General features: G+C 40.5%; 1 protein-coding gene across 1 annotated transcript; it reads right to left on the reverse strand.

The window, feature by feature from the left end:
* Positions 1–2,257: 2,257 nt before the first annotated feature.
* Positions 2,258–4,354, reverse strand: LOC120056622 (lipocalin-like). The gene is made up of 6 exons (XM_039004823.1): positions 4,259–4,354; positions 3,153–3,292; positions 2,998–3,077; positions 2,798–2,905; positions 2,540–2,641; positions 2,258–2,438 (listed from the first exon to the last, which is right to left on the reverse strand). Exons 1-6 carry the CDS (start codon positions 4,352–4,354, stop codon positions 2,419–2,421), a joined length of 546 nt encoding a protein of 181 aa, XP_038860751.1. The 3' UTR covers positions 2,258–2,418.
* Positions 4,355–12,449: the final 8,095 nt, after the last annotated feature.

The following is a 12,449-nucleotide window of genomic DNA, read 5'->3' on the forward strand; positions in this document are numbered from 1 at the left end:
CTGTTTAATCAGCTTCTTGATATGCCACAACTGGCAGGTGGATGGATTATCTTTGCAAATGAGAAATGCTCACGAACAAGGATGTTGACAAATTTGTGCACAAAATTTGAGAGAAATAAGCTTTTTGTACGTATGGAACATTTCTTTGATCTTTTATTTGAGCTCATGAAACATGGGACCAACACTTTTCATGTTGTTTATATTTTTGTTCAGGGTGTGTATGTGTGTCTGTCTGTTAGCTGCATTAACATGGAACATCTTCTGTTATTATAAACCCCAGAGACTCAAGCTAACTTTTCTGCAACTGAAAATTAATATAAGTGTACATATACCTGGGTAAGGCCTATGGAATCATGTGACAAAGCCCTGTACAGACTTGCACTTTGTCTGCATGTCCCCCTGCTGGTGAAAGTGTGCATTGTAGGATGTGCAAGAGTCTGAGGTCTTTGTAGATTCATACGTTAGTTTTTACTCCACAGCCAACAGTCCAGTTACTAAAGTAGCAACTTTTAATCCTACTTTTACTTGTTGACACACAACTAAGACAAAATGTAATCTACAAGCTGTTTGTATTCACACAATGAAATGGACATTCACCTGCTGCGAAAAAGCAGGTCCACTGAGCAGAGTGGTCGAGATGAACTATTATTCGAATAGCACTTGCCAATATATTTAATGAACTATGAATGCAGTAATCATGAACTCATGAATTATACCTGATGCTTTGAATGCTGAGACACTGAGAGAATGTGTTTTGTATGGGGTTGAGTGCCAGTTGTGAGGGATGTGTCAGTTAAGACATTACAGAAATGTATCTATACCCTATGAAAGTCCTGCCTACTTCCTGGTTCAAGTCCCGTACTGTTTTTGAATGGGCGTCAAGCTTAAATCATCAAATTCATGAACATGTACTCATTTAAATAAAAAAAATGATGTCACATATTTGTATCTGTGGATTAATTCACCTTTATCCAATGGATTTTATGAACGTTTTTGTTTACGGAACATTAAAATGCAATTGGAAACCCTATTAAAGGCATCAGGTATAAGTAAATTAATCCACGAGTACAAATATAATTTGACATATCTTAAATAACCACATTTTCATTTATTTGATTATGCAAGCTTGATGCCCATTCAAAAAACAGGACTTGAACTAGGAAGTAGGCGGGACTTTCATAGCGTGTTGTGCTTCCTGGTGCTCTGACCCCACATCTCCATGTCATCATGTCTTTGTTGTTTTGAGGAGAACTGTCTGTCTGGTCATGGACAATGCCTGGAGAAGGAGTTGACTGCATCATAGCAAATAGCCATGTCCATTGTAAAAGCTGTGGTTTCTTTTAGTTGATTCACTTCTTTACACAAAATGAGATACTAGATGTGGTTGTTTATCCCATGGGGGTGGGGGGATCTAACAGGTAAGCAGTATCATTTAGAACCAACCCATAAACCCATCTTCATACAGATTATTTAACCCCTAATAAGCTTTATTATCAGACACCTGAAATATGATGCAGCGCCAGCAAGGCCTTCAGAGTTAGATTGCACTAGATCTGGTACCACAGACTCATGACCACAACATACTTCCTTTACCCAAACACACATCTACTTATGCCAGTGGCCAGGGAGAGGCATTAGTCCCCTGAGGAGAAATACAACTTGTAAAGACTGGTGGTATATTTGTACTCTGGCTTTGACAGTTCCTTCCCCTGTGATCATTTTTGTTTTTGTATTTATTTCATCATGAACTTTGTTGTAATATTCAGTGTAACTAGAATTCTATAGGAGGTAAATTATTGTTTTGTACACATTTTTAAAGAAAGTGTGTAGATGTAAACATATAACAGGAGGAATCAGAGCTGTGTTATGGATGTACTTGACGTATTTGTTGAAAAAGCTACAAAAATATAAAAGCATAATATTTTACCTGCATGTTTGTCTTTTTAATAATTGACAAATGTGTGTAATTGTCAGCTACCTAATTACTGCAAGAAGTAGGATAACATTTTCAATAGAATGATGGTACACCAAGGTTACTTTTAGAGCTGGGTTTACATGACATTTGATCAACACAGACTTCTAAAGCAGCTAACATCACATCTTAGGATCAGAGGTATTAAATACCCAACATATTCTAGTTATCTGAAGAGTAGAATGACTGACAAACGGAAAAAGCACTAGACAGTATTTTATTGGAACCAATCAGGGAAGTGAAAAACTAAGGTTACAAGATTGCCTAACCAGCTACGCTGGGCTTCAGTATGTAATGCAGATGCAAGTTAAGATGTAGTCTGATGGATCACTGCAGCTAAAGATGATTCATGGTTGCCACAGTGGCCATGGGTCTACCCATCAGGTAGCAAAGCCATGCAGAAGGATCAAGGGAGCACGCCTTGGAAGTAAAGAAGATGGATGAAATTACGCACCGGGACACTCATCTGTAGAAAAAAAGACGGTTGATAAGTCTGAGATGTTCCACACTTCTATCCAGAAATATTGTCCAACTTAACCACACTTCACAAACAGAGATGGGATGTACCGTTTTTGGGGAAGATGGCGATGTTTTCAGGCTGAATGCCCTTGTCCAGGGAGAACTGCCTAAACTTCTGCAGCAGGTCAGGGCTCAGGTCTGTTCCACGGGCTGTAGACACAACACATGTAGTGCATGGCAGACTAAATATACTGTGAAGGATGCAATATTTTGTAATATAAGATTTCTAACAAATGATGGGGAAAGGAATAGTGAAACAATGAGACTGAGTCATAGGATTTTGCAGAGGAGTGGAAAGGATCGTACCATACAGGTTGGTGAGCACAGCTGAAACACCCTTGGTCTTGGTGTGAATAAGAGCATACTCGTCATACTTAACGTCAACGACACGCATGTCATTTTCATTACTCCAGCCTAGAGGGGACGAGAGGGAGTTGAATTGACAATATCACACACAGGCCCATTAGTGCACTGTGTGTGTATGTGTTTATAGGTTGTAGACTTGCGCTCGCTATTGTAGATGAATTTCCCCGCAAGGTTTGTCTTCTTGGCCAGGTGGTTCATTCTCCAGCAGGAGCCATCAGCGCTACAGAGACAATACAGTTCATACAGAATCAGCACAATGTCTCTCTCTTTCTCTCACTCTCTCTCTCTTACTTACTTCCGGCTAGTGTATGCAATATCCAGGTCTCCATCAGCAGTTGGTGTCAGCATGGTGGTGCCCATCTTCATGTCGGCCCTGTGTTTGACGAACCACTGGGCATTAGTGGCAAATCCAATCACGTACCACTTTCCTGCCACCTGCAAAAACCAGCCTTGATTAGATTACATCACCTCCTCATTCCTGTCTGCAGGGGTCACAGAAAGTATCAACCTTAAAGAACGGCTGCCTTTGAAAAGCAACAGATCCCTGTGAAAACGGCCTCTGTGCCATCAATATGAGTCTGAAAGTTATTCTAGTATCAACATTGACTTCAAAGTGTAAATAGGATAATTATGGAGATAAAGTCAGTCTCGTCTAAAACGGAGTTTGGAACATCCGTGCGTCACAACGGGTAAATGAAGGTTGGGTTTTGATTTGAGGATGTCAATTTTTCCACTAACATGGGGTGAACAGCTGCGGTGATTGCTCTCTATCTAATAGCATAGACAGTGAAACAGACCTGCTCAGCAGCTCCGACTGTTCACATAAGACAACTCATGCATTTCTTTGCTTGAGAAATACTGCACTAAACACCTTAGATGTAAAGCCGCACAACTAAAACATCCTTGGCAAAAACGTCAAAATAAATTAATTACTGATTTCTATTTCTATTTAGTTCACTCTGGGGATTTTGAGGAAGTGAAATAGGCTACAGTGTCTCATGGGGGACAAACATCAATAACCAAATGTGGAATCGGCCAGGAAACACACCTCCAAGACTGAAACTTCATTTTTCTAATGAGCAACAGAAAAACCCACGTGCCAATCAGTGTGTTCAGTGGTTCTTTAAATCTGCGAGGGCTGATACTGAAATAGCCCAGAATCATTCATGAATGAACATCTCAATAACTCTTGTCTCAATATGAATACCTGACAATGTGTCACTAGAATTCCCACATTTCGTTCATCCCTTCCATTTGAATCTTGTTTTCATCACAGGTTTCTTTCTGTATTCTTTCTCCTAATGTTTCTTTTTTCTCCATAACAATCCCTAGTTTGTTCCTCGTTATTTGATTTTCAATGTAATGCTGATTTCTGATCCCTCTCTTCATTCTCTCTCTTACCCCCTGTAGATTGAAGTCTCCTTGGGGCATGACCTCAGCGGTGACAACCAAGGAGCAGAGCAGTGCTCCAAGTGCGCTCAGCAGCATGGTCGTCATGGCTACAGCAGAGCAGGGTCAGTATCAAGAATTATAAAGGACAAAACAGGAGATCTGCTTTTCTTTGCTACCTCTCACTCCTATATATACTGTAGAGCATGGGCTTACTGTAGAGCATACCTACCCCCCCCTCCCCTCCCCTCCCCTCCCCCTCCGTACACACACAAGCTGCTACCTGCTACCATCTCTATCCCCCGCCTCTTAGACACACACACACACAATACCCATGGGTGGAGATGGGGCTTGTTGGGGGTGTGGCTGTGACCTCCCACTCCTATCCTCTATAGAATCCCGGAGGTGGTGAGATCACCGGGTTCAAACAGGGGCAGCATCATGTAATATGTGTAGGCGTGTGTGCATGTGAGTGCATGTGAAATGGGCTGAAAGCTGTTTTATGCAACAGCCCATCAATTTAGAAAATAAAATACCAGCAGCCAAAATAGACGGACAGTGATAAACAAAGCAGTATCTGCCCCTCCAGTGCTTTCTGTGGGCAGGAACTAGTGAATCAAATCTAACTGTCAGCACTTTAGATGGTAAACAGAGCTCCCCCTAACACACAAACCCTGTATCTCTCTTTGTGTGTGTGGTTTAATGTGACATTTAACTATCAGTGTAAAACCTTGCTTGAGGGTGAAGAGCAAGACAACATGTAATGTTAGTTTCATATAATCTCAGGTCAACACAATTTTAAAGGTATAGTCAATTCAAAATACAACTTAACATGATTTTCCACATATATTTTGAGTGGTCTATCTCTTTAAATAATATACTGCTTCGGGCAAGTAATCCTTACATAAGTTCTAAAAAATCTATTTGCCAGTTGTTAATTTTCTGCTCTTGTTGGAGGCGGTAGACATACTGTGATGGAACAGACACACCTACAGCTCACATATTGTACCTTGCCAGTTGGTACAGGGGTCTTGAAACATATCATTATTCAATCCAATATTGAAAAATCTAACTCAGCATCTAATGACAATATTTGTGTGCTTATTTCAGGTGCATAAATACAATCAAACCATGATTGAGGGGCTTAAATAGTTTATCAGAACATTATTTTATGAACAAAAGTTTTCATTTTACAAATTCAAGCTGCAACTTGAATTTGAATTAACATGTATTTACAAAAAATAAAACCACAAGGGATTTTAGTCTACTGACTGAACAACCATGCATGCAAGTTTTGTTATTACTGTGCTATGTTCTATGGTATAGATCAGGGGTCTCCAACATTTTCTAGCATGAGAGCTACATTTGGGGTGGCAGTTGGCCTAGTGGTTAGAGCGTTGGACTAGTAACCGAAAGGTTGCAAGATCAAATCCCTGAGCTGACATGGTAAAAATCTGTTGTTCTGCTTCTGAACAAGACAGTTAACCACACTGTTCCTGGGCTGTCATTGAAAATAAGAAATTGTTTTTAACTGACGAGTTAAATAAAGGTAAAAAGGAAGCAAGCTACTCATTTTTTTCTAGCTTTCAAATAGGCACATTCTCCTCTCCCCTGCAACTTCCCCGGGTCCTTAGTGTACAAGAGAAAGTCGTGCACAATGTTTTCTGTCAATATACCTGGTAAAATAATGGTTAATAAAAAAACTCCAAGGGGGCCCTATAAAATCTGTGATTATGTTTTCTATTTTCCCAAATTGTGTTTTATCGGTTGTATTTTTCCTGGTTTTAGATTTTGGGGGGTTTTCACTCTCAAAATGACCATTGTTCATAGAGAAACAACAAAATCATATATTCTGAGTCGATATCAGTGCTTTAATCACATTAGAAAACAATTATTTTTAGGTCTGGAAGAAAACTAACATTTTGATTTAATTGAGCATCTGGCCCTTTAATTGCGCAGTGTTCTGCCTAGTGTGCTGGTCTAGGGAAGGTTCTGTACTGCTGCTGCTCATTTCATGGCAAAGTTTGCAAATAACAAATAATCGATAGGAATGTACTTACTCGTGATATACTTTTGCCAGGTAGGCTAAGCCTACTTTGCAGTTAACATTTAATTGTGAAGGTTTGGGGGAAAGTATATCTGTCAACTCACAAGATTGTTATCACATCAACTGGCTATTATCAAATCTGATTGGTCACATACACATATCTAGCAGATGTTATTGCGGGTGTTGCGAAATGCTTGTGTTCCTAGCTCCAACAGCGCAGTAGTATCTAACAATTCACAATACACAAATCTAAAAGTAAAAGAATGGAATTAAGAAATATATAAATATTAGGACGAGAAATGTCGGAGTGGCATTGACTAAAATACAGTTCAATAGAATACAGTATATACAGTCGGAAGTTTACATACACTTAGGTTGGAGTCATTAAAACTTGTTTTTCAACCACTCCACAAATTTCTTGTTAACAAACTCTAGTTTTGGCAAGTCGGTTAGGGCATCTACTTTGTGCATGACACAAGTACTTTTTCCAACAATTGTTTACAGACAGATTATATCACTTATAATTCACTGTATCACAATTCCAGTGGGTCAGAAGTTTACACACACTAAGTTGACTGTGCCTTTAAACAACTTCGAAAATTCCAGAAAATGATGTCATGGCTTTAGAAGCTTCTGATTGACTCAAACGATGTCAATTAGCCTATTGGAGGTGTACCTGTGGATGTATTTCAAGGCCTACCTTCAAACTCAGTACCTCTTTGCTTGACTTCATGGGAAAATCAAAAGAAATCAGCCAAGACCTCCTTGGGAGCAATTTCCAAACACCTGACGGTACCACGTTCATCTGTACAAACAATAGTACGCAAGTATAAACACCATGGGACCACGCAGCCGTCATACCGCTCAGGAAGGAGATGCATTCTGTCTCCTAGAGAAGAACGTACTTGGTGCGAAAAGTGCAAATTAATCCCAGAACAATAGCAAAGGACCTTGTGAAGATGCTGGAGGAAACGGGCACAAAAGTATCTATATCCACAGTAAAACGAGTCCTATATCGATATAACCTGAAAGGCCGCTCAGCAAGGAAGAAGACACTGCTCCAAAACCGCCATAAAAAAGACAAAGATTGTACTTTTTGGAGAAATGGTCTGGTCTGATGAATCAAAAACAGAACTGTTTGGCCATAATGACCGTTGTTAAGTTTGAAGGAAAAAGGGGGAGGCTTGCAAGCCGAAGAACACCATCCTAATCGTGAAGCACGGGCGAGGCAGCATCATGTTGTGGGGGTGCTTTGCTGCAGGAGGGACTGGTGCACTTCACAAAATAGATTGCATCATGAGGAAGTAAAATTATGTGGATATATTGAAGCAACATCTCAAGACATCAGTCAGAAAGTTAAAGCTTGGTCGCAAATGAGTCTTCCAAATGGACAATGACCCCAAGCATACTTCCAAAGTTGTGGCAAAATGGCTTAAGGACAACAAAGTCAAGGTATTGGAGTGGTCATCACAAAGCCCTGACCTCAATCCCATAGAAAATTTGTGGGGAGAACTGAAAAAGCGTGTGCCAGCAAGGAGGCCTACAAACCTGACTCAGTTACACCAGCTCTGTCAGGAGGAATGTGCTACAATTCACCCAACTTATTGTGGGAAGCTTGTGGAAGGCTACCCGAAATGTTTGACCCAAGTTAATCAATTTAAAGGCAATGCTACCAAATACTAATTGAGTGTATGTAAACTTCTGACCCACTGGGAATGTGATGAAAGAAATAAAAGCTGAAATAAATCATTCTCTCTACTATTATTGACATTTCACATTCTTAAAATAAAGTGGTGATCCTAACAGACCTAAGAGAGGGAATTTTTACAAGGATTAAATGTCAGGAATTGTGAAAAACAGTTTAAATGTATTTGGCTAAGGTGTATGTAAACTTCCGAATTCAACTGTCCATATGAGATGAGTAAAGCACTATGTAAACGTTATTAAAGTGACTAGCGTTCCATTATTAAAGTGGTTAGTGAGTCGATGTCTATGTATATACGGCGGAAGCCTCTAAGGTGCAGGGTTGAGTAACCGGGTGGTAGCCGGCTAGTGATGGCTATTTAACAGTCGGATGGCCTTGAGATAGAAGCTGTTTTTCAGTCTCTCGGTCCCAGCTTTGATGCACCTGTACTGACCTCGCCTTCTGGATGATAGCGGGGTGAACAGGCCGAGGCTCGGGTGGTTGATGGCCTTCTTGTGACAACGGGTGCTGTAGGTGTCCTGGAGGGCAGGCAGTGTGCCCCGGTGATGCGTTTGGCAGACTGCACAACCCTCTGTAGAGCCCTGCAGTACCCGGCGGTGATACAGTTGGATGGGGATCGTCGCTGCACAGCTATTTTCAGGTCTCTCCAGAGATGTTCAATCGGATTCAAGTCCGGGCTCTGGCAGTGCCACTCAAGGTCATTCAGAGACTTGTCCCAAAGCCACTCCTGCGTTGTCTTGGCTGTTTGCTTAGGGTCGTTGTTGTGTTGGAAGGCGAACTTCGCTCCCAGTTTGAGGTTCTGAGCGCTCTGGAGCAGATTTTCATCAAGGATCTCTGTACTTTGCTCCGTTCATCTTTCCTTCAATCCTGTTAGTCTCCCAGTCCCTACCGCTGAAAAACATCCCCACAGCATGATGCTGCCACCACCATGTTTCACTGTAGGGATGGTGCCAGGTTTCCTCCAGACGTGACTCTTAGCATTAAGGCCAAAGTGTTCAATCTTGGTTTCATCAGACCAGAGAATCTTGTTTCTCAAGGTCTGCGTCCTTTAGATGCCTTTTGGCAAACTCCAAGCAGGCTGTCATGTGCCTTTTACTGAGGAGTGGCTTCCGTCTGGCCACCCTACCATATAGGCCTGATTGGTGGAGTGCTGCAGAGATGGTTTTCCTTCTGGAAGGTTCTCCCATCTTCACAGAGGAACACTGAAACTCCGTCAGAGTTTCAGAGCATCGGGTTCTTGGTCACCTCCCTGACCAAGGACCTTCTCCCCCGATTTCTCAGTTTGGCCAGGCGGCCAGCTCTAAATCAAATCAAAATGTATTTGTCACATACACGTGTTTACCATGTTATTACGGGTATAGCGAAGTGCTTGTGTTTCTAGCTCCAACAGTGTAGTAATATCTAACAAGTAATATCTAACAATACACACAATCTAAAGAAAAGGAATGGAATTAAGAATATATAAATAAATATTTGGATGGTGTTTCCAAACTTCTTCCATTTAAGAATGATGGAGGCCACTGTGTTCTAGTGGACCTTCAATGGTGCAGACATTTTTGGTACCCTTTCCCAGATCTGTGCCTTGACACAATCCTGTCTTGGAGCTCTAAGGACAATTCCTTCAACAGCATGGCTTGGTTTTTGCTCTGAAATGCACTGGTAACTGTGGGCCCTTATATATACAAATCATGTCTAATCAATTGAATTTACCACAGGTGGACTCCAATCAAGTTGTAGAAACATCTCAAGGATAATCAATGGAAACAGGATGCACCTGAACTCAATTTCGAGTCTCATAGAAAAGCGTCTGAATACTTGCAGTACCAGTCAAATGTTTAGATACACCTACTAATTCCAGGGTTTTTCTTTATTTGTACAATTTTCTACATTGTAGAATAATAGTGAAGACATCCAAATTGTGAAATAGCACATATGGAATCATGTGGTAACCAAAAAAGTGTTCAAAATTGAAATATATTTTATATTTGACATTCTTCAAAGGAGAATTTGCCTTGATGAAATCCTTGCACACACTCTGTTGTTTTCATACAGTTATTCTTAACTGTACCATGCTCGCCTGTCTTGCAGACACCGTATATTTTCCTACATTTACAAATCAGAAATGATTGTGTTAATCACTGCTAGAAGCTAGTCAGACAGACAGAAAGGACAGACAGACAAACAGGTAGACAGATATTTCTCACCAACATCAACCACTTTATGAAGCCAGTTCATCACTGAGAGGAAGAAAATGACAACACAGTAACTTCACAGTTAACCATGTGAACACCTGAGCAATGCCATCATCACTTCCATGATCACAACTCACCTTGGGTCATCACTAGAACAAACACAAAATAAATACCATCAGTTTTTCCCAAAATATCTGAATAAATATTGTGTTCCGAATGCAGATTAATCCTTATATGCTTGCAATAATATTTTTTACTTACATCTCAAATGTTCATTTACAATGGCATCCTCTGTTACTTTAGCTAAATAAGAAATAGTAAAAAATGTTTGTTTAATCCTAGAATTGAAGTGCACTAGAAGCTGGAATACTACAGACTAGATATGAATGAGTGTGTAATAGATGTGTGGAGTCTTTAATGAGTCTTTAATGATTGGTTAGGGCAATATGAACTCATCCTGTTGATCACTGTTTTGGGTACAGGAACAAATATTATGGTCTTTGGATCTAGTTTTTACAATCACCACACAGTGTCACATGCAACTACACATGCAAGGAATCACCCAGAAAAGACAGTGGCGGGGGGGGGGGGGGGAGAGAAACAGAGAGGAAGAGGACAAAGGCAAGCAAGTAAAGTTATAACATATGACTCACCCAGGGCCTCTTGAATCTTCTTCACTCCTCTGGGTAATGAGATCCTATTTTTCTTGGTTTTACATTTTCCATCTAAAAATATAAAACAGGGAGGTCCGGTCAACTGAGTCAGTCACTCAAGGTTCTCCTGTAGCCTACCCTGTAACACTGTTATCATAATCACATGACTATGTCCTGTGTGTTGTGCTGCATGTCGTGAGTTATGTCATACTCACCAGATTCAGTCAGCAACAGACACACCACCACAAGCATCATGATCAGCAATGACTTCATCCTAGTGCTGTGATTCTTTGCATACCTCCCGTCTTATTCTGGTGACTTATATTCCAGTTCTGTTCCTTTTCTCCTCCCAACAACCTCTACTTTAAAAATATATATATATTTTTGTATAAAAATATATATTTTTTTGTATAAAAATATATATATTTTTGTATTTCACTAGGCAAGTCAGTTAAGAACAAATGCTTATTTACAATGACAGCCTACCCTGGCCAAACCCAGATGATGCTGGGGAAATTGTGCGCCGTCCTATAGGACTCCCAACCACGGCCAGATGTGATACAGCCTGGATTCGAACCAGGGACTATAGTGACACCTCTCACGCTGAGATGCAGAGCCTTAGACTGCTGCGCCACTCAGGGGCCCCTCATCAATTCCCCTCATCAAACCCCCAAAGACAGAGGGATAACTATCAGTTTTCAGCTTTGTGTGTTTTGGTGAAATATGGTAATCACAGGTTAAAGCAGCCATCAGCCAATCATATGCTGTCATTACAGGTTTTAATCACCTCTTACAATGGGCGTGGCACTATTTTGGGTTGCATACAGCAGACAACCAATTGAGGGAAAATGTTTTCTGCAAAAAGAAAAGGAAGACTGCACACCGCAATTGACTCTCCCCTTTCCTGTTGCCAGAATTATATTTTAATGTCCAGAACCAACTCAAAGTCTGTTTCGATCTTAAATGCAGAAAATGTTTCAAACAATAGGAGGTATAACCTGAGGCTTCTTCGATGAAGGAAAACTGTACCACTATAGTGTCAGAAATCAAGCCTCTTCTTCCAGACGTGCCGGTTTTAAAAGGAGAACATCCCGATTTGAGGCCTCGATTGGAAGACTGCACTGTATTCAACTGACAGAATCTCTACCTGATATGTGGTACCATAAAATCATAAGAAATGTCAGTCACTACTAGGGATTACGCAATAGGTGTACAGTAATTGCTGTGATAGAGATGGGGGAAATGTCATCACCTACAAATATGCAAATTGAAATTGTACAACAAGCACCCACATACGCACTTCACAGATTTTTTATAGATTTAAAAAAAAAACTTTTACAAAAACTAAAGTCAGCTGTCAAATGTTTATTTACATTGTATTGTACCAAAATACATTTAGTCAAAGGTGAAAACGGCTTTTAGTACAAAGACAGATATTTACCAATGTAAGTATACAATACAGTATAGTACAATACAGGTGAGCATAAAAACAAGGGTACACATGATCTAGAGCAGGCATGGAGGCTGGATTATGGGGGTGGCATCCTCTGCAGGGAGTTACAGGTATTCAGAAGAAACCAATAGGGTCATGGTGAGTTTTGGGAGT

The sequence above is a fragment of the Salvelinus namaycush genome, chromosome 12 (assembly GCF_016432855.1).
Source record: "Salvelinus namaycush isolate Seneca chromosome 12, SaNama_1.0, whole genome shotgun sequence".
Taxonomy (NCBI): Eukaryota; Metazoa; Chordata; class Actinopteri; order Salmoniformes; family Salmonidae; genus Salvelinus; species Salvelinus namaycush.

Excerpts from the sequence above, each read along its gene's own strand:
- LOC120056622 (XM_039004823.1), bottom strand. The coding sequence starts at position 4,354 with ATGACGACCATGCTGCTGAGCGCACTTGGAGCACTGCTCTGCTCCTTG. Across the intron at positions 3,293-4,258 it reads GAGACTTCAATCTACAGGGG|GTGGCAGGAAAGTGGTACGT; the intron begins GTAAGAGAGAGA and ends TGGTTTTTGCAG. Across the intron at positions 2,439-2,539 it reads CGCCATCTTCCCCAAAAACG|ATGAGTGTCCCGGTGCGTAA; the intron begins GTACATCCCATC and ends TTTTTTCTACAG.